The sequence below is a fragment of the Bolinopsis microptera genome, chromosome 5 (assembly GCF_026151205.1).
Source record: "Bolinopsis microptera isolate Bmic1 chromosome 5, MBARI_Bmic_1.0, whole genome shotgun sequence".
Lineage (NCBI taxonomy): Eukaryota > Metazoa > Ctenophora > Tentaculata > Lobata > Bolinopsidae > Bolinopsis > Bolinopsis microptera.
In genome coordinates, this window is record NC_087076.1 from 356,206 (window position 1) to 377,468 (window position 21,263).

Sequence of the window (21,263 nt, forward strand, 5' to 3'; positions counted from 1 at the left end):
TGCGTCATCATGGGTTAAACATTCTATCCTTTGAGAGTGATCTAAACCCAACCTAATATCATGACCTAAGGTTAATAGCAGGCAGCACTGTCGTCACAGCCTCCCCTTATATTATTTACAGAGCGTTTCCAAATATTCATCTTAAAGAATGTCGACAATGTGTGCAATCATCACTTATATACCAATATATACTATGACATTTCAAATTGAATGGTTAACAAACCATGAAATTATAATCAGATTCTTCCCAAATTCTAATTCGTGTCCGACAAAAGATTCTTTTAACAAGACTTGTTAAAAGTTAGGCTATGTGACAGTAATTAATTAATAATAACTCTTTATATTAGATCAGATCCTTATTTAAACGCTGCTACACATTTAAACCCTCTTAAATTAATTAATATCAGCCTCCAGGAACCAGGCTGGCTTGAAAGGAGTAAAGTTTACAAAGGAGTAAAGTTTACAAACCACCAAATCATGAGATCCTATTAAAACTCACGTTGTTCTCCGAGAGTGAGGACACTAAACTATTATACTAATATAAACCGTTCTCAACACTATAACGTATACCAGAAATATACTAGAATGGGTTCCAGTTCCACAAGTTACAACTGTCAGTCTGTAACTTCAAAACTTACCCTAACAGTAACGTGGAGTTACTAAAGATTTCTGTGCAACATCCCATGCCAGGGAAAGAAATATTTCTTAATTTTCAAAGTTTCAGAAAATGCAATTCGATCAAAAATTGTTATCCAATTAACAGATTATCTTTTAGCAATAATTTTTTCTCATTGATGAGATAAACACCCTCGATGAATCCGCAGTCTTCAACGACTAGGAGGAGACCTCTTCATGTATGTATGTATATTAATAAGCCAAGTCATTAAGACTTCATATAGCGCTAGATGTAGTCCACTTATCCGTGGAGTCTCATAACATGGCCATGTTTTATAGTTGAGACCTGTAACTTTGCAAGTGGAGTCTCATAACATGGCCATGTTTTATAGTTGAGACCTGTAACTTTGCAAGTGGTATACTCTAATTACTTATTCGAGGATTCCGTCCCCGAAGGGCCACACCCAATCAACATTGAATTGTTTATACTCTGTTATATATAGTGCACTAATAGTATAACATGCTAGAAACATATCACAGTCGTCTGCTCAACACCTGTGTAAACACAAAACATAGAACATGGAGTTATTGATCACCTGTCATGGTGCCATATACTAATATAAGAGAATATACGGTCTGTGGATTGCTGTATTTATAAATTCCAATACTAATAAATGCCAATACTAATAAATGCCAATACTAATATTATAACAGAAGAATCGACCATATAGAGATTCCATAAATATTTATTTATGTTACTGTTAGTGAATATTCTATATGTTACTGGGGACGATATGTAGTTTGTAAGCTTGCTAGTCACTCTACTACCAATCTGCAGCCTTATAACCGTGTGTGCCTAATATCTATGGTTGTGAAATGCCCCCCCCCCCATATCTATGGTTGTGAAATGCCCCCCCCCATATCTATGGTTGTGAAATGCCCCCCCCCCATATCTATGGTTGTGAAATGCCCCCCCCATATCTATGGTTGTGAAATGCCCCCCCCCCATATCTATGGTTGTGAAATGCCCCCCCCCCCCATATCTATGGTTGTGAATGCCCCCCTTATATCTATGGTTGTGAAATGCCCCCCCATATCTATGGTTGTGAAATGCCCCCCCCATATCTATGGTTGTGAAATGCCCCCCCCCTTATATCTATGGTTGTGCAATGCCCCCCCATATCTATGGTTGTGAAATGCCCCCCCCATATCTATGGTTGTGAAATGCCCCCCCCCCTATATCTATGGTTGTGAAATGCCCCCCCCCTTATCTTTGGTTGTGAAATGCCCCCCATATCTATGGTTGTGAAATGCCCCCCCCCCCATATATATGGTTGTGAAATGCCCCCCATATCTATGGTTGTGAAATGCCCCCCCCATATCTATGGTTGTGAAATGCCAAACCCCCCCCATATCTATGCATATGGTTGTGAAATGCCCCTCATATCTATGGTTGTGAAATGCCAAACCCCCCCATATCTATGGTTGTGAAATGCCCCCCATATCTATGGTTGTGAAATGCCCCCCCCCCATATCTATGGTTGTGAAATGCCCCCCCCATATCTATGGTTGTGAAATGCCCCCCCTCCACATATCTATGGTTGTGAAATGCCCCCCCCCCATATCTATGGTTGTGAAATGCCCCCCCCATATCTATGGTTGTGAAATGCCCCCCCATATCTATGGTTGTGAAATGCCCCCCCCATATCTATGGTTGTGAAATGCCCCCCCCCCCCATATCTATGGTTGTGAAATGCCCCCCCCCCCATATCTATGGTTGTGAAATGCCCCCCTTATATCTATGGTTGTGAAATGCCCCCCTTATATCTATGGTTGTGAAATGCCCCCCCCCCATATCTATGGTTGTGAAATGCCCCCCTTATATCTATGATTGTGAAATGCCCCCCCCCATATCTATGATTGTGAAATGCCCCCCCCATATCTATGGTTGTGAAATGCCCCCCCCCCATATCTATGGTTGTGAAATGCCCCCCCCCCATATCTATGGTTGTGAAATGCCCCCCCTTATATCTATAGTTGTGAAATGCCCCCCCCCCTTATATCTATAGTTGTGAAATGCCCCCCCCCCCATATCTATGGTTGTGAAATGCCCCCCCCCCCATGTAACGAGGCCAGTAGTTGTGGAGAAGTCTGAGAACTACTGAAATACGGAGAAGAGACGTTGCGTCTAATTGTAGCACTACTACTACTACTTGCTGTAGCACTGTTATATCTAATTGTCTAGGATATAGCAGTGCTATTAGCACACCTTATACACACAAGATAAGATCCTATAATGAGCATATTTGTGGAGTGATCTAACATATTGCCCTCCAGACTGCAGCACTTACAGATAAAGTCTATATAAAACTCTACATAGGCTTCCTTCACACTTCAACAGCACTTGTACTTGTAAGATATCCGCAATAACAATGCAGGTGGGGAGAACTGCCAGATTACTTTAAGAATTTCGAGTGCAAACATTTAAAAGCAGGAATTTTAATCGCTGTAATTATATAAAAAGTATGTGGTTTGCAACGTGGCGGGTGTTTTCGTCTGGTCGAGAATTTTGAGAGCCAGCCGAAGCGCAGCACGGTAACACACGAGATAGTATCTACTTGTCGCGAGATAGTATCTACTATAGTAAATACTATCTTTAGATCCCACGCAAACTTCAAGACTGCCACGTATTACTAACAACTCTTAGCATGTCTAAGAATTACTTCTTAATTTTACAAATACTCCAAAACTACCCTACTACCCTACTACTCCCCTCCTCCTCCTACTCCCCCCTCCTCCTACTCCCCTACTCCCCCCTCCTCCTCCTACTCCGCCCTCCTCCTCCTACTCCCCTACTCCCCTACTCCCCAACTCCCCCTCCTACCCCTCCTACTCCCCAAATCCCCCCTCCTCCCCAATTCCTCCCCCCTACTCCCCAACTCCCCCCTCCTCCTACTCCCCAACTCCCCTCCCCCCTCCTCCCCCTCCTCACCCCCTCCTCCTCCTACTCCCCCTCCTCCTCCTACTCCCCTACCTCCTCCTACCCCACTCCTCCCCCCTCCTCCTCCAACTCCCCCTCCTCCCCCCTCCTCCTCCTCCCCCCTCCTCCTCCTACTCCCCAACTCCCCTACCTACCTCGGAAATCAAACACAAGCCCCAGCCGGAGACGTGTAAAATAGGACGAGCTGTGGACTACCTACCCCCCCCCCCTGTATTATCATAGAAGAGGCCTGTAAACCAGTCTTTTATCCGTGACTATACCGCCAAAAACAGATGCGGCACTGGGAATGTGCTGATAAACATCTTTTGTATTAGATTAAAAAAGGAAATGTTAGAGGCCTTACGAAGTTATGACGATTATGCACTGATTTCAGCGTTCTGCGTACTAGTTAGTTATGACTAATTATATGGAACCCACATTGAGATCACGGATGATAAATACATTAGGTGTGACTTGTAACCCCCCCCCCCTTGTTATATGTTGTTGTTGATGCGAAACAGTGGAGCCTACAATCAGGGACACGTGTGAGTTAGGAGCTGGCTGGTGTATATTAGGAGGAGGGAGGGGTGGAGGGGGAGTAGGAGGAGGGAGGGTGGAGGGGGAGTAGGAGGAGGGAGGGGTGGAGGGGGAGTAGGAGGAGGGAGGGGTGGAGGGGGAGTAGGAGGAGGGAGGGGTGGAGGGGGAGTAGGAGGAGGGAGGGTGGAGGGGGAGTAGGAGGAGGGAGGGGTGGAGGGGGAGTAGGAGGGAGGGGTGGAGGGGGAGTAGGAGGAGGGAGGGTGGAGGGGGAGTAGGAGGAGGGAGGGGTGGAGGGGGAGTAGGAGGGAGGGTGGAGGGGGAGTAGGAGGAGGGAGGGGTGGAGGGGGAGTAGGAGGAGGGAGGGTGGAGGGGGAGTAGGAGGAGGGAGGGGTGGAGGGGGAGTAGAAGGAGGGAGGGTGGAGGGGGAGTAGGAGGAGGGAGGGTGGAGGGGGAGTAGGAGGAGGGAGGGTGGAGGGGGAGTAGGAGGAGGGAGGGGTGGTTGTGAGGATTAAAATAAATGCTATTTTATAAGGCTGTCTGTCGAATTGAAAGGGCTGACTATATAATTTACTGGGACAATTGACCATCGTGTATAACATTTGTGGAGGTTATCACTGTCCTGAATTAAGCGTGCTCTGTAATGTTTATTAGATAGTGCTCTGTAATGTTTATTAGATAGTGCTCTGTAATGTTTATTAGATAGTGCTCTGTAATGTTTATTAGATAGTGCTCTGTAATGTTTATTAGATAGTGCTCTGTAATGTTTATTAGATAGTGCTCTGTAATGTTTATTAGATAGTGCTCTGTAATGTTTATTAGATAGTGCTCTGTAATGTTTATTAGATAGTGCTCTGTAATGTTTATTAGATAGTGCTCTGTAATGTTTATTAGATAGTGCTCTGTAATGTTTATTAGATAGTGCTCTGTAATGTTTATTAGATAGTGCTCTGTAATGTTTATTAGATAGTGCTCTGTAATGTTTATTAGATAGACATTGTTAGCAATCTCAATTAGAGAGCACAGGTGATATGTGCAGCAGGGGTGTAGGAATGGATACCTTAGTAAAGTCTACACGGATAGTAAAGCAGAGATGCTATCTGAGCAAATGACGAGGCAACAATAAAGTAGTCCATCAACTTGGGAAGGATGTATTGTCTGCAGGGAGCACATTAGTTCTAGATTGTATAGAAATATTGAGAAATATTGAGAAATATTGAGAAATATTGAGAAATATTGAGAAATATTGAGAAATATTGAGAAATATTAAGAAATATTGAGAAATATTGAGAAATATTGAGAAATATTGAGAAATATTGAGAAATATTAAGAAATATTGAGAAATATTGAGAAATATTGAGAAATATTAAGAAATATTGAGAAATATTGAGAAATATTGAGAAATATTGAGAAATATTGAGAAATATTAAGAAATATTGAGAAATATTGAGAAATATTGAGAAATATTGAGAAATATTGAGAAATATTAAGAAATATTGAGAAATATTGAGAAATATTGAGAAATATTGAGAAATATTGAGAAATATTGAGAAATAAGTTAGGTTCAGAGTGTACATGAACATCCTTGATAATGACGTATTATAAAAATTACTGTTCAAAGGTAGACACAAACTAAATTGAATCATGACCTAAGGTATGCACACGACTCTAACTTCTTGATCATACATTTTCAGAAAAGGAGGACTGAATTGTGAAATTTCTTAAGTACTAGCCAGACAGGCTATAATTTGTAATATTACTCTGTAAATGCTGCTGTCTGCAATCTAGCGAGGTCCACAGTTTTTATTTACTGGACTGTACAACAGATTGAGCACTAGGTATTTGACTATGAGAGGTCATTTAGTCCTACACATTACATAACCAGTATTTTAGGGCGTGATTTAATCCACATTTACAACAACCCCGGGCAGCTACAAATAGCCCCTGTACGGATGAGTTTTCAAATGGTAAATATTATAAAGGAGCAAATGAAACCGCGCTTTTGGGTCGGGTTACGGGAACACTAAAAAATAAAGGTACATTTGAATCTCTAAGTGGCATGAACCTAATCACACTGAGCGTGCTGACCATATAACACTTTATTCCCTGCTAATTGATAAATTTCACATTTTCAAATCATTATGTGAATTGTAAGGCGTGCTCACAATGTACTAAACTGGATCGAAGTTTTTCCCTACGAACGATTACAATTCACGATTTCAGGCCACTGTGCTAGTAGACAGATTGATATGGGCCTTTTGAATAGAAAATGTGAGGTATGTGCGATACTAAGATAAGATTAAGTTGTTATATATAGGGATGTTGTAGTTGGGTGTCTTACACGATCAGTACAAGTAATTACTTAATTAGATAAAGTAATTACTTAATTAGATTCACACTGCCACCACCTTAACCAATTTCACCCTTACAGATCATGGTTAGAACCTGGGTAACCTGGTTACTTTGTCGCCTGCAAAACAGCAATTCTATTTTATGTTGCCTGCAAATTAAGTGTTATCATCAAGTGTTATTAAACACAGTAAACTACACTGTGTGTATACTCAATAGCTCACCTTAAGGGCCACTTTCCGTTCATTCTTTCGGTTACAAATCCTCGCTAAACTTTGAAGATATAATCCACAAGCCTGAAAGTTATATATATATTGTAAAGATTAACAAACTATTACAAAATATAAATAGGATCATAATTCACACGCAATTACTATAAGTCGCACTTTAGCAAAATGTAGGGTAAGTTTGAACACACAAGTCACCGTTGCTCAGCATGCACAAAATACAACAAATCATCGGCTCTCGTCTTCGACAAAGTGTGAAACATTTCCACACCAGATGTCATAATAACAGAATTGCTGTGAAAGATAAACTCAACCCCAAAATACCTGTCTCGATTTAGCTAGTATAGCTAGTGTAGAAGGTATAATATTGTTAATATGCAGTGGTGCCGGGTGGAGTGTTCTCGGTAAAATTTACACCTCAATAACAACCAGAGACTACATTAATTAGAACACTCTGCAACCCCACACACAGCTTATGCTGTTAGTGTTAATCCAGTCTGGAACTTACCTCAACATATTTACTCCGGAAGTCAATGTTTCTACTAGCTACCACAGTTACACTACTAGTTACCATAGTTACACTAATAGTTGCCATAGTTACACTACCATAGTTACCATAGTAACAGGAAAGTCTGGAACTTACCTCGACATATTTACACCGGAAGTCAATGTTTCCCTTGTAGCAATCCATAGCAGTGATATCATCAGTCGTGATAGAGCCTACATTGTTGTAGAACCGCAGTCCTTCAGCCAGACCGCCGAGGCTGAAGCGGAGAAAACATTAAAACTCACAAGTTAGTGCATGTGCAGTAGTAATGGGCCGGGGGGGGGGGGGGGGGGGCAGTAATAATGGGGTAGGGGTGTAAACTTCAGATATCACACAATCAAGTAGGTGTTACTAGCAGTACTACTTACTACTAGAGTAATATTAAATTAGAATTTTCTCATTACTATTTTAAGTTCATTTGCTAAATATTAACTTTCATTCGATAAATACTGCTGGATCGGGTACCGATACAGCAGTTTTCCTTTATTTAACCAGCCCAAAAATGATTATCACTGATAATGTCATTCTCTTAAATAACTAGTTGTCAGTATGTATCTTGTCATTCTCTTAAATAACTAGTTGTTAGTGTGTATCTTGTTACACATGTCCTCTATTAAAGGAGATTATGAAGAGGTAACAATAATTAGAAATAGTTCAAGCCATCAACACAGCTCTTCCCACGCTCAACTACTTTCTGTCACCACTTACTTTATCAGCAATACATTATGTTTTATAAACACAAAATTTCGCAAATATTTTATTCTATAATAAACAAAACCTGTGATTTGGAATTATTATGCTATACTTTGTTTGATAAATAAATCCTGATATGTCTAATATCCAATATCTATGATAATGTAATCCCAAGACTGCCTAACTATTGGAACACCCCTCACCCCCCTCTCATTTGAACTGGGATAGAGAAAATTCAATTAAAAATTAATTGTCAAGTTTATTCAAAAATTAATTAAGTCGGATAAGTTCTTTGTTAATTTTGAGAAATAAACAATAGCTCACCTTATCAATAACAACACAAACAACATTTGCTCAGTATGCAGGAGGAAGCAAGAAAACTATACACGATCGGCAGCGAAACAACAGATACTTGGATAATAACTTGGATAATCAAGTAGTTCACTTGCACGAGAATATCTTCTAGACTAATGTGGTTGAAACAACTGATTGCAAACAATTGTTTAAAATCGGTTACTGAATCACATTGGTGCAGTATATATATATGTCTGGAGAGGAGTAAACTATGCGAAAAGTGCAGCTGAAGATGTAGACAAGTGGATTTAGAGGCTCACAACGCAACGCCCGAGGTCACGTGACACTGGACTGGCTATTACGTCACGTGGCGGCACTCTTAGAGTGCGCGCGCCATCTCCTCTCTACTGTGAGCTAGGTTACGTCGCTTTACGTAGGGACTTCTAATTTACTTATTATTTACAGGGGCGTGCTATCATCATTGTTCAAACTCCAGGCGGATGGGTAATTGAGAAGTTACGCCTATTAACGGATATAGAGATATAAAATAAAAGTGATTGTAGAGATACTTAGATATTTCATTGCTAGCTTCACGGAAAACACAATCAGGACAACTACTGAACCAATTCAACCTCGGACACCACTCTAATAAACTACTGAACTAATTAACTACTGAACTATTAAACTACTGAACTAATAAACTACTGAACTAATAAACTACTGAACTAATAAACTACTGAACTAATAAACTACTGAACTAATAAACTAGTAAACTACTGAACTAATAAACTACTGAACTAATAAACTACTGAACTAATAAACTACTGAACTAATAAACTACAAATCAGATTAGATTTAAACCTTAAAAGATAATTGCTCGTGAAATACTAAGTGTTGAGTGACAGTACTTTATAAAGTAGCTAAATACCTGGTATCATATAACTTATACTATTGGGGCAGAAATAGGAACGCAACATCCCAGTCTCTACTATAAGCAATCGCATCCAGGCTGTATCATTTCTATAACACAATCCAAAGAGTTCAACACACATATTAAATTAAGTTATTAGACGCGATCCACGCAGCCACCCTGTAAAATCTTGAATGGAACTGAGTACTGACCCTGCACTAATGTTAACAGTTTAAAGTTTGGATCAATTAATATTAATATTAGAGTCGATTGTTAGATACGATAAATTCACACAAAAACAAACCAAACTTCGGTGATGCTCATTTTTGGCGCACTGATGACAAACAATAAGTCGTTTTTACTACATTATGTCGCCGCGCGCTGCGTAGAAATAACTTGTCATGACTAAAATTCAGAAGGACTTTCGACAAATCTGTTCCAAATAAAAAGTTCGAAAATCGAGTGTTTTAGTGAATAACTTAGAATATATTTTTGATTTTCTCAAGATCTGACAAATAGATTTTCTTTAAACTTTCCAGATAGTTACATGGCTATATGACGGATAATGTGTGAGAGTTTGGGAGAATTTTTATATGTTAAACTTGAGATATGACTTCAAACACAAGAAAATATCTCCAAATTGGCGGTTTCTAGAGGAACGCAGGCACATATTTCGAGATCCTACTGATAAATTTTCTTTAAACTTTCCAGATAGTTACATGGCTATAGGAGGAGGAGGAGGACTGAGGAGGGGGAGGAGGACTGAGGAAGACTGAGGAGGAGGAGGAGGTGTAGGAGGAGGTGGACTCAGAAGAAGAAGGAGGACTGAGGAGGAGGAAGAAGTGGAGGATGTGGAGGAGATGTACTCGGGAGGACTCAGGAGGAGGAGGACTGAGGAGGAAGAGGAGGAGGAGGATGAGGAAGACTGAGGAGGAGGACTGAGGAGGAGGAGGAGGAGGACTGAGGAAGACTGAGGAGGAAGAGGAAGTGTAGGAGAAGGTAGACTCAGAAGGAGGACGAGGACTGAAGAGGACGGTGGAGGAGGAAGAGGACTCAGGAGAGTGTGGACTCAGGAGGAGGAGGAATCAGGAGGACTCAGATGGAGGAGGACTCAGGAGGAGGACTCAGAAGGAGGGGGAGGATGAGGACACAGGAGGAGGAGAAAGAGGATGAGGAAGAAGAGGAGGAGAAGGAGGACTGAGGAGGACTGAGGAGGAGGAGGAAGAGAAGGAGGAGGAGGAGGAAGAGGACTGATGAGGAGGAGAAAGACTGACGAGGAGGAAGAGGACCGAGGAGGAGGAGGAGGATGATGACTGAGGAGGAGGAAGACTGAGGAGGAGGACTGAGAAGGAGAAGGAAGAGGAGGAGGAGGGACATGAGGGAGAGGAGGAGGAGGAGGAGGAGGAGGAGGAGGAGGAGGAGGAGGAGGAGGAAGCATATAAATGTTATTTCCATTTTTCCCTTTTTCCATAACATCTTTGTTCCGTTTTTGTCCGTTTTATTCTGTTTTTGTTCGCCCTACTTTTTGTCCGTTTTGAAAATAAAGGGTACCGAACGGACAGAAACGGACACAAAACATGATCCCCCTTTCCAGATAATTGTAGGGCTATGAGACAGATAATCAAGAGGAAGAGGAGGATGAGGAGGACTGAAGAGGAGAATGAGGAGGAAGAGGACTGAGGAGGAGGAGGAGTAGGACTGAGGAGGAGAAGGAGGAGGAAGACTGAGGAGGAGAAGGAGGAGGAGGACTGAGGAGGAGAAGGAGGAAGAGGAATGGGGGACTGTTATAGCCATACAAATATCTGGAAAGTTTAAAGAAAATGTATCAGTATAAGATCTCGAAATATGTGTCTGCGTTCCACTAAAACGCGCTAATTTGAGATATTTTCTTGTGTTTGAAGTCATTTCTCAGATTTGGCACATAGAAATTCGCCCAAAATCACACAGAATATTTGTCTCATAGCTATACAACTATCTGGAAAGTTTAAAGAAAATCTATCAGTAGGATCTCAAAATAATCGACTTTCGTCAAATATCGTTCCGAAACCGCCAATTTGAGATATTTTCTTGTGTTTGAAGTCATATCTCAAGTTTGGCACATAGAAATTCGCCCAAACTTGCTCAGATTATCTGTCTCATAGCCATACAACTATCTGGAAAATTTAAAGAAAATTTATCAGTAGGATCTTGAAATATGTGCCTGCATTCCGCTAAAACACGCCAATTTGAGATATTTTCTTGTGTTTGAAGTCATATCTCAGGTTTGGCACATAGAAATTCGCCCAAAATCGCACAGAATATCTGTCTCACAGCCATACAACTATCTGGAAAGTTTAAAGAAAATTTATCAGTAGGATCTCGAAATTTGTGCCTGCGTTCCGCTAGAAACCGCCAATTTAAGATATTTTCTTGTGTTTGAAGTCATATCTCAAGTTTGGCAGATAGAAATTCGCCCAAACTTGCTCAGATTATCTGTCTCATAGCCATACAACTATCTGGAAAATTTAAAGAAAATTTATCAGTAGGATCTCGAAATATGTGCCTGCGTCCGCTAAAACGCGTCAATTTGAGATATTTACTTGTGTTTGAAGTCATATCTCAGGTTTGGGCTTTGGCACATAGAAATTCGCCCAAAATCGCACAGAATATCTGTCTCACAGCCATACAACTATCTGGAAAGTTTAAAGAAAATTTATCAGTAGGATCTCGAAATATGTGCCTGCGTTCCGCTAGAAACCGCCATTTTGAGATATTTTCTTGTGTTTGAAGTCATATCTCAGGTTTGGCACATAGAAATTCGCCCAAAATTGCACAGAATATCCGTCTTATAGCCATACAACTATCTGGAAAGTTTAAAGAAAATTTATCAGTAGGATCTCAAGATAATCGACTTTCGTCAAATATTGTTCCGCGGAACAAATGGAACAGAAAGTCCAACTCCTAAAATTGCAAGCCCGAAAATCTATCGTTTTGAACAATTACTTAGAAAAAATTCTCCCAGATCCTACAATACGATTTCCTTCAAATTTTACAGATAGTAACATAAGTATGAGAATGACATAATATGCAAGTTTGAGTAAATTTTGAGTAAATCTTCGGAACGCAGGCATATATCTGGAGATCCTACTGCACTCAGTTTGTTTTATAAAGACGGTTAATTTTGGCGAAGGCTTCAGCGTCTTTAATTTTGACCATTTTGAAGCCTTGCCGTCTTTAATTTTTTTTTCATTTGAAGGCTCCGTCTTTATAAAACAAACTGAGTGTATCTCAAATTTGGTACATAGAAATTCTTGCACTGACTATCAATCTTATACAGTAATAGCTAGCTGTCTAAGAAATGTGAAGAAAATTTTGAAGAAAATCGTATAGAAAGATCTGGATTAATAATCACCTGCATTAGTGTACCATGGATTTAAAAATATTTTCAACACATCTCAAATTTGGCACACGGAAATTAACCAAAACTCGCATATTATATTGTCTTACTATCTGGGAAGTATTAAAGTAGAATCACCAGATGTATACAGTATATACATTTACGGATTTTTTTTAAATTTTACGGAACGTAGGCAATCATCTGATATATCAGATGATTGCCTACGTTCCATAAAATTGGCTATTTTGAAGATATCTTATAGTGTTTAAAAAGATATTTTAAATTTGGCATAAACTAATAATAATAAAATTCGCCCAAACTTGCAAAGATAATCAGACTTTTAGCCATCTTACTATCTGGAAAGTTTCAAGAAAATCGTATTATAGTAGGATCATATTGTATATATATCACCAGATAATCTATCATGATGGAGGCAGGCTGGGTATAATTACAAAATCGTAACAAATTTAGCAACAAAATCGCCGATATACAGCAAAACCCCGATTTAAATCTGCGTACAGGGTGGACAGCCACGAACAGGGTGGACAGCCACGGATGATTTTGTCTCTGAGTTTTTCATCACTTCCTGACACGAGCCAGACCTCAGCTGGATCCTTCCATCCCTTTTTCTCAGCTTCCCATGCAGCCTCCCTCTTCATTATCGGTTAGAGCTGCCGTGCTCTCGAACTTTGCTTCCCATTCAGCCTCCCTCTTCATTATCGGTTAGAGCTGCCGTGCTCTCGAACTTTGCTTCCCATTCAGCCTCCCTCTTCATTATCGGTTAGAGCTGCCGTGCTCTCGGCAGTCCACCACGGCACCCCTCAGCCACCCAATAACTTCCTCACCGAAGCCCTATCTACAATTAGTTCATGCCCATCAGAAATCAACGTGGAGCTACCGAAACTAGAGTCCCTCGCCAGAGTTGTCTACCTCAACAGACTTAGTCCCACTTGTCACTGAGTTCACTGAGAGAGGAGGTCAGCAGCTGAGCGGCATTTGGAAACCTGTTTAACTGTTAAGTTATTTCTATTGACGATCGGGTTTAGTTGTCGTTTCAAAGTTAATTTAAATTAGGTAGACTGGTTGGGTTTATAATTATTTTCCCAAGCTACCCTGTTTAGGAAAAGTCCAAATTGGGTTCAGTTTTCCGGTAGCCTTTTCATGATCAATATGGAATATTATATGAGACGCCATCATGGATTGGAAAATTGAGCGGTCATCCACATAAGAAATGCGGCCACATTTCGTGTTACTTTTTCTGTGGAAGAGTGTTTTGTAAACAACAATGAAACTCAGTACTAAAAAACTGAAATAAATTATCTTCTGAGCTCTATACATATATATTTACAAAGTTACATTATAATCCTATACCTGGCAACAATACCGCTCACTTAGTCGCGTCGGCTCCTCCAGATTTATCAATGTATGTAACTCGACTTGTTAGACCCTAAATAAAAACCACGCCCTTTTGACCACGCCCTTTTGACCACGCCCTTTTGACCACGCCCTTTTGACCACGCCCACTTATCTCACTTTCTCACCACTAATATATTTTCTCGAAACCACGCCCTTTTGACCACGCCCTTTTAACCACGCCCTTTCGACCCCGCCCACTTATCTAACGCAACTATGCGAGCAGGATTGTTGCCACGTATAAGATAATATAGTTATAATTTAAAACTTAGAGTTCCTTAACCCATTAGGGACGATAGGGTCGTTTACGACTCATCTATTCTAGAGGCTATAGATGACAAACCAAAATATCTGATTACACAAATTTTATGCACGGATGTTCAAAATCTATTGGGCTACATTATTTAGTTCGGAATATGGGCCTAATGAGTAACTAACAATTAGATAATTAAGTTAATTAGTCGTGATAATTGGAAATTATTCCAATTAACTTCTGGCCTTTATTGGTTCATTAAAACTTCATGAAGGCCACGGTTGCTATGTAATGCGACAAAAGTTGCGGGCAACGATTTTCTGAATGCTAGCGAAAAGCCCGTGATAATCAGATGTTCACAAACAGAGCTAGACGCTGTGTCCTAACTGCGGTTGCATACGACCCACTCGTCCGGGTCGCAAACAACCCATCAAGTTTAACAACGTCATTAATAGATTAATTATCAGTACCAATATCATGCGGTTCCATCATCATTCGTATCGCTGGTGACGTTCTACTCGGACCCCGGTATTCTAGATGCAGATGTATATCAAGAATGCAGAATGATCACGAAGTAAACTTTGATACGTAATTATAATTCTCTGTAGAGAAACAATAGGCCTTAGAGGACATTTGTCTATGAAATATGGGCTTGTTAAAGGGCAATGCCAATATTGCAATTGATTCTATAACAAAGCATTAAGCAATAAAGCACACGATAATGCTATCAAAGTTTCTATTTTTATCTTCGAAGTTCGAATTTTACCGATATTAATTTTATTAAGGATTTTTCATGACTCAAGACTTAATATTTCTGCATTTTTGGAAATTAAATTCAATTAATGATATTATAATTATATAACTATATAGTTACTAGAACTATATAATAATGATGTAACAAGGTTATATAGCATAGGAGCATAGTTCAAGTATGCAGAAAAATATAACTTCTATTATCTTGCCAAATTTATCGCCGATAACCGATATTATCGCGATTATTTTGAAAAAGTTATCGATTATTGCGATTTAAAAAAATTATACCGATAATGGCAACTCTATGTCGTACGTCACCTCAAGATCAGGTAACAGGGAGCTGACCAGGCAAGAAACCAATTGATTGGGTCTGTAATTACGTGATTATGAGCCTGAGGTCACGTGACTATGACATCATCAGAGCTTGATGAATGTGGAATGTGAGTGTATGTGTACTTAAAAAGTCTAGAAAACAAAATAGTTTACTGCTTGAAAGCTTAATAATAAACTGTGAAAGAGTGGTTAACGTAAATAAAACGTGGTCAACGTAAATAAAGCAACGTAAATAAAACAAAGTAAATAAAACAACGTAAATATAGGAGGCCGAGCTGCAGAAAATCCTGTCTACGTCGCATAAGATCATATTTTCAAGCCAAATGATGTAATGATCTAAGGTGGAATTTGCGTAGACGATTTTATGCTTAATGTCAGTCTGTGACCCAAGACTTTTACTGGATCATTATTTCAATAAAGCACCGCTATCATCTAATTCGATTGGAGAAGCAACTGCAAGAAATAGACAGACAAACTCGGTCTTATCCTCAATGATTAGTTTGTGCAAGGGTAAAAATGATAATTATAATAAACTTGCAATAGAGTGGAAAATTAACATATTATATATGCAACAATAAAAATGCAAATTCAATAAATCTTGGAATTTTTATCTCGTCGTTATTGACCCAGTTGATCGATTTTAAAATGTAAATCAGCGTACAGTCGTAATTGTAGTAATAAATTATAAGCAAGTGAGCCGAGTGGGTCGTTTATTTGTTTATTACCCAATTTCTGTATTTAAAAAAGTTTAGAGTCACACAGTATCGGCGATATGTTTTTATTTTTAACTGCTACAGTTTGTATTTTATCCTAACGTCTTTGTTTCAGAAATAATAGCCGGAAAAACGTGATGGGTCGTTTGCGACCCAGACGAGTGGGTCGTATGCGACCATAGCTGTATCTTCTAAATTAAACGAGATACAGATTAGATTTTTTGGATATCTTATTTTAGCTGTGCAGTGACCTAGTGTGTAAAATTGCATCAAAATCGACAAACTTTAAAACTTGTCGTCCCTAATGGGTTAAAGTTTCTTAAAAATTAATTATCAAAGATTACTCTGAACGTCTAAAATATAATGTCTGGAATCTTGATAATATAACAGCTGTTTTAAAATATCGTTAAGCATCAGCCAGTCAAATAAATACACATGTATAATTAATAATCTACATTAATTGTTGGCAATCCTCACATTACAAATTCAACTTCAGTGACCGTTTCAGAATCGCAGGCACTCTTCGGTCCCCTAAGAGAACCTTGTCTCTCTCTATTTTTCTTGTGTTGGATGTTTGCCATGATTACCTCGTCTCTAGAAACCACGGTTTCCTTCCCTGGACCATTCTTCCAAGGGGAAATATGCTGGGGAGTGTTTATTTTCGATTGAGGTCTTTCTTTTTGATCGTTCCATTCTTGGACTGCCCGTGCGGTTGCTTCTTCTTTTTCGCGTTTCTTTCGTATTTCCAGTTTTTGTCGTTCTTGCTTGACTCGGTTAGCCTCAGCTTTAATTTCACGCGTTTCATCGTCTTTAGCTTCTCTCCTGTAAATGTTTCAGCTGATGGGTATAAATACTTATCGTTATGAAACAAAGTTTGCCTAGAGGATAAGACACTGGGTTTGCTTACTTTAATAGTTTGACATAGTTAGCTACACCATGTCATCCAATAAGGTACAAAATATTGTGCATACCAATATCCTCAAATACAAATGAATGTTTTACTGAGGGATCAATTTAATATTGTTCCTCACCATGCTTTAAAAGATTTCTGAGATTCAATTTCCTTCATTTCTTTTTCATCTCTCTCCTGTTCTCTCTTTTGCTTTTCTTCTAACTTTTTCTTCCTTGCTTCTTCTATCAACTTAGGGTCCTTGTTAGTCTTCCAATTATTAAACGTCTTGTCCGCTGCCTTTCTTTTCTCCTCTAATTTGCTTTCTTCTTCGCTTTTCTTCTTTTCTTCTTCCGACCGCTTTTCTCGAATTTTTCGTTTTCGTTCTTTATCTTTCTCTTCCCAAAGACGTCTAGCGATTGCTTCGTTTTTCAATTTCTGTTCTTTCAGTACTTCTGTCTCGCTCTTTTTCACTGCTTTAGCTTGGTTCTGTTCTTTAGTTTTCTTGTCAGCTTCCACCGCCCGGCACCTGTACCACTCTTCAAACCGGTCCTGGAATTAGCATCAGTTACTAGGGCCGGGGTAATCAAATAACCTAAAATATTCAGACAACTTGTTATGTTAGCATTGTTTATTGTAAATAAACAACACAATGTTTAAATCGACGCGACGTATAAAGTTGGTTTCAGCCACCACTTAATTAGTGGCTTGGAATTCTTGCAATGTTGACAATAGGTAAGAATGTAGCATCTAAATGCGAACTAAAAATACCTGTCTAATGTGCTGGGCAGACGGTCTGTCCTCTTCATCCTGAATAACGGTAACCAGATCAGCTGTCTTCAAAGTCTTGTTCTCCTTTTTCTTAGCTATCCACTTCTTGAAGGCCGCCTCTCGTAGACTGGTGCTGTCCAGTTCACACTGTGTGTCCGCAGCTGCTTCTTTGGGGGGCAGCCCTTGATCTGCTACAAAAGATTAACAATTAACCCTGTGGCCTTAACAACATGATATTTTATTATGGATTAACAACATGTTATTTTATTATGGATTAACAAACAAAATGAAGATAAGCTTGAAACCATAGAGTGGTCAGATTATTGACAAGTTATGAATAATAAGAATAACATTATAACAATTTTCGGGATAATGGGAGATTTAGTTTTGGCTGCACGATAATGACTCACATCTTGTTTTCCAATCAACTGGTTGGGGTGGTGCAGGGTAGACCCACTCACTGATGGACACTTCTCTCCTGTAGCCTAACCCTGCACAGTGGTGTATTACTATCAGTGTACGGGAGGGGGGGGGGGGGGGGAATACTAACCCTGCACAGTGGTATATTACTATCAGTGTACGGGAGGGGGGGGGGGGGGGATATTACTATCAGTGTACGGGAGGGGGGTATATTACTATCAGTGTACGGGAGGGGGGTATATTACTATCAGTGTACGGGAGGGGGGGGGGGGATATTAACCCTGCACAGTGGTATATTAATATCAGTGTACGGGAGGGGGGGTATTAACCCTGCACAGTGGTGTATTACTATCAGTGTACGGGAGGGGGGGGGGGGGGGTTATTTGAGTTTTACGAAATCACAGACGAATGCTATGTCAGTATGTCAAATGTCAATAAGGCACAATTTTTGTAACATTTTATAGATCTGGACACTGTTGGGGAGGTAAACCCACACGTGACAGTGATTTTTGGTTTTGATTTGTAATTTTGGGAGCTGGTTGGTTAATGGCCTTCACGTGTCATACTTACTAGGTTTCATTTCCTCTTTCTTCTCCTCCGTCTCCTTCTTTAGAGCTATCTTTGGTTTGGCGTAAGCACTAGTGTATGTTCTTGCCAACTTCTCAGACAGTTTATTAATATGTTTCGGAACGGGTGGTGCTGATTTAACCCTGTCAGTCTTAACTTTTGCAGCCAGTGCAGTCACAGATGTACTCCGTGACAATGTTGTTTTGGGTGATGTACTCCGTGACAATGGTGTTTTGGGTGATGTAGTTCTTTTGTTTTCCTCTTCTTCACATTCCTTACTTTTCTCTTCTTTCAGTACACTCTTTTCTTTGTCGTTGGAGATTGTAACTTTTATTTCGATGTTTGGAGTTTTTTCTTCAGTTAAATCTTCTTTTCTATCCTTTTTCACTATCGACTTCTCTCTTCCAGCCTTTGGTGATTTTTTAGGCGAACTCTTTTTCTTTGGCGTTTTTGGTGATGGTTCTTTCTCCGCTGCTTTTTCAACTTTTATCTCCGAACTAATTTCCTGGTCAGTAACTTGTTCTGCAGGAAGTTTCAGATATTCCGACATTTTGGCCTCAAGACTGCCGGGTTCAGGGTCTTTGTGTGTCTCCCAAGGAAAGAGAGCTTCTTTGCTCTGATTATAGTAAGAGCTGTAAGAGCCTGTACTTGGTTTTGTTTCGGAGGGTTGGACACTTTCTGAAACCTTCTGTTGCGAGTTATAAATTGAACTGTAACTCCCACCTATCTTTTTGGGCTCTTCTTTTCCGAATATAAACATATCGTTCTTAGACGTGGAATTTACCGCCGATTTCTCCCAAGGAAAACTTGCTTTCTTCACGTCAAAAGGATTTGTTTGACTGCCTCCTGCATACCCACTTCCTGAAGTTCTGGATTCCCAAGGGTTTTTTGCTCCGTAATTTGGGTCGGCAGTTTGCCAGTGATACGAGTTCGCATTCTGGGGAGTCTGCCATTTATAGCTGGATGAGGAATCCACTGGATTCTGCGGACCGGAGGAACTTTCCCGTTTTTCCCATGATAAAGCTTTCTTTTCCCATGGAAAGGATGTCATTGTCATAGCAGTCGTATCTAAACTGTTAAGACTGATATTAAATTTATATTGATAATAATTATTTCAAACATTTAAATCTAAAGTGAATGATAGGTAGATATAGGTAGATACGTAGGGAACATGATTTAACAAATTTCCACTTTTCGATTGATTTGGTATCAAAACATACACCGACACTTCATTGGACTCTGCTTGAATAAGGACTCGATTTTAGCAAGGATCAAATAAAGATGACGTTAAATATAATACACTATACACATTCAATATACATTTCTGTTGCTTGACAAATAACATGATCAACATGTAATTGTCTATAAATACCGTTGCAGTATTACAACTGACAATAATTTGAAAGCTCTAAAATAATAGCATCAGGGTCTTGGGTCTAAGGAACAACATCCTCGATTTAAAGCCAGTTTAAAAAATCATTACACTGAAAAATAAACCTAGTACTCAGCTGTTCTCTCTCTCTCTCTCTCTCTCTCTCTCTCTCTCTCTCTCTCTCTCTCTCTCTCTCTCTCTCTCTCTCTCTCTCTCTCTCTCTCTCTCTCTCTCTCTCTCTCTCTCTCTCTCTCTCTCTCTCTCTCTCTCTCTCTCTCTCTCTCTCTCTCTCTCTCTCTCTCTCTCTCTCTCTCTCTCTCTCTCTCTCTCTCTCTCTCTCTCTCTCTCTCTCTCTCTCTCTCTCTCTCTCTCTCTCTCTCTCTCTCTCTCTCTCTCTCTCTCTCTCTCTCTCTCTCTCTCTCTCTCTCTCTCTCTCTCTCTCTCTCTCTCTCTCTCTCTCTCTCTCTCTCTCTCTCTCTCTCTCTCTCTCTCTCTCTCTCTCTCTCTCTCTCTCTCTCTCTCTCTCTCTCTCTCTCTCTCTCTCTCTCTCTCTCTCTCTCTCTCTCTCTCTCTCTCTCTCTCTCTCTCTCTCTCTCTCTCTTTCTCTCTCTATGCAGTCTCCTGATTAACCTTCTTATACTCAACAAGCTGGAAGAAGATGTGTTCCAGGATATGTTTAGCATCCCTAGGTCCTGAACTGTCGTTGGTGATGCCCAGAATTCCACCACATTCTCGTATGTAATACTCCAAATCATCATCACCACACTTGTTGGTTATTTGGGCGAGCTTGGTTTTGCTGGATGCAAATTGCTCGTCCAGGTCGAACAGATCCAGAGCGGGACCCGGCAGTTCTTTGAAGACAGGAGGAAAGACCCCCGGTTGCAATGGTGGGAGAGGGGTTTCAAAGTTAGGCTGGATTAGAGATAGGGGCTCGTGTTTCATTTCCAATACTTCGTATGATCTGATGACCTGAAACGAGCGAAAAGTGAGAGAGCTTAAGACCAGAGGGGAGGGGGGGCCGTTGCCGGGGAAAGGGAGGGGGGTCGAGGAAGGGGGGCCGGGGGGGGGGGGGGCCGGGGAGGGCCCGTTGCCGGGGAAAGGGAGGGGGGTCGAGGAAGGGGGGCCGGGGGGGAAGTATTTTCGTATAAGTTAGTACAAGTAAATAAGTTATATCCAGAACTATGGATTAAGGCAGCAATTAAACAAATTAACTACCACGACTCAATACCTTTTTTTTTCTTTTTTTTTTCTAGT

At 40.2% G+C, this 21,263-nt stretch overlaps 4 protein-coding genes across 4 annotated transcripts in view; all 4 read right to left on the reverse strand.

Annotated features, from left to right (window-relative positions):
- Positions 1-8,539, reverse strand: part of LOC134815894 (kielin/chordin-like protein) — a 35,373-nt gene extending 26,834 nt beyond the window's left edge. The window contains exons 1-3 of the mRNA XM_063824495.1: positions 8,270-8,539; positions 7,349-7,469; positions 6,703-6,774 (exon numbers count right to left, since the gene is read on the reverse strand). Coding sequence (XP_063680565.1) covers positions 6,703-6,774; positions 7,349-7,469; positions 8,270-8,295 — 219 coding nt within the window. The 5' untranslated portion in view covers positions 8,296-8,539. The remainder of the gene's footprint in view (positions 1-6,702; positions 6,775-7,348; positions 7,470-8,269) is intronic.
- LOC134815899 (cilia- and flagella-associated protein 53-like) overlaps positions 1-21,263 on the reverse strand; it is an 889,273-nt gene that overhangs the window by 200,624 nt on the left and 667,386 nt on the right. The gene's annotated exons all lie outside the window — the stretch shown is intronic.
- Positions 16,214-19,752, reverse strand: LOC134815592 (caldesmon-like). Its single transcript, XM_063824144.1, has 5 exons — positions 18,641-19,752; positions 18,061-18,141; positions 17,651-17,841; positions 17,022-17,431; positions 16,214-16,812 (listed from the first exon to the last, which is right to left on the reverse strand). Exons 1-5 carry the CDS (start codon positions 19,692-19,694, stop codon positions 16,464-16,466), a joined length of 2,085 nt encoding a protein of 694 aa, XP_063680214.1. The 5' UTR covers positions 19,695-19,752; the 3' UTR covers positions 16,214-16,463.
- LOC134815904 (intraflagellar transport protein 52 homolog) overlaps positions 20,560-21,263 on the reverse strand; it is a 40,014-nt gene continuing 39,310 nt past the window's right edge. Inside the window, exon 9 of the mRNA XM_063824508.1 lies at positions 20,560-20,978. Within this exon, the coding sequence (XP_063680578.1) occupies positions 20,619-20,978 (360 nt within the window). The 3' untranslated portion in view covers positions 20,560-20,618. The remainder of the gene's footprint in view (positions 20,979-21,263) is intronic.

Excerpts from the sequence above, each read along its gene's own strand:
- LOC134815592 (XM_063824144.1), bottom strand. The coding sequence starts at position 19,694 with ATGACAATGACATCCTTTCCATGGGAAAAGAAAGCTTTATCATGGGAA. Across the intron at positions 17,432-17,650 it reads CTGCCCAGCACATTAGACAG|GACCGGTTTGAAGAGTGGTA; the intron begins GTATTTTTAGTT and ends TGCTAATTCCAG. Across the intron at positions 16,813-17,021 it reads CAGAAATCTTTTAAAGCATG|GAGAGAAGCTAAAGACGATG; the intron begins GTGAGGAACAAT and ends AAACATTTACAG.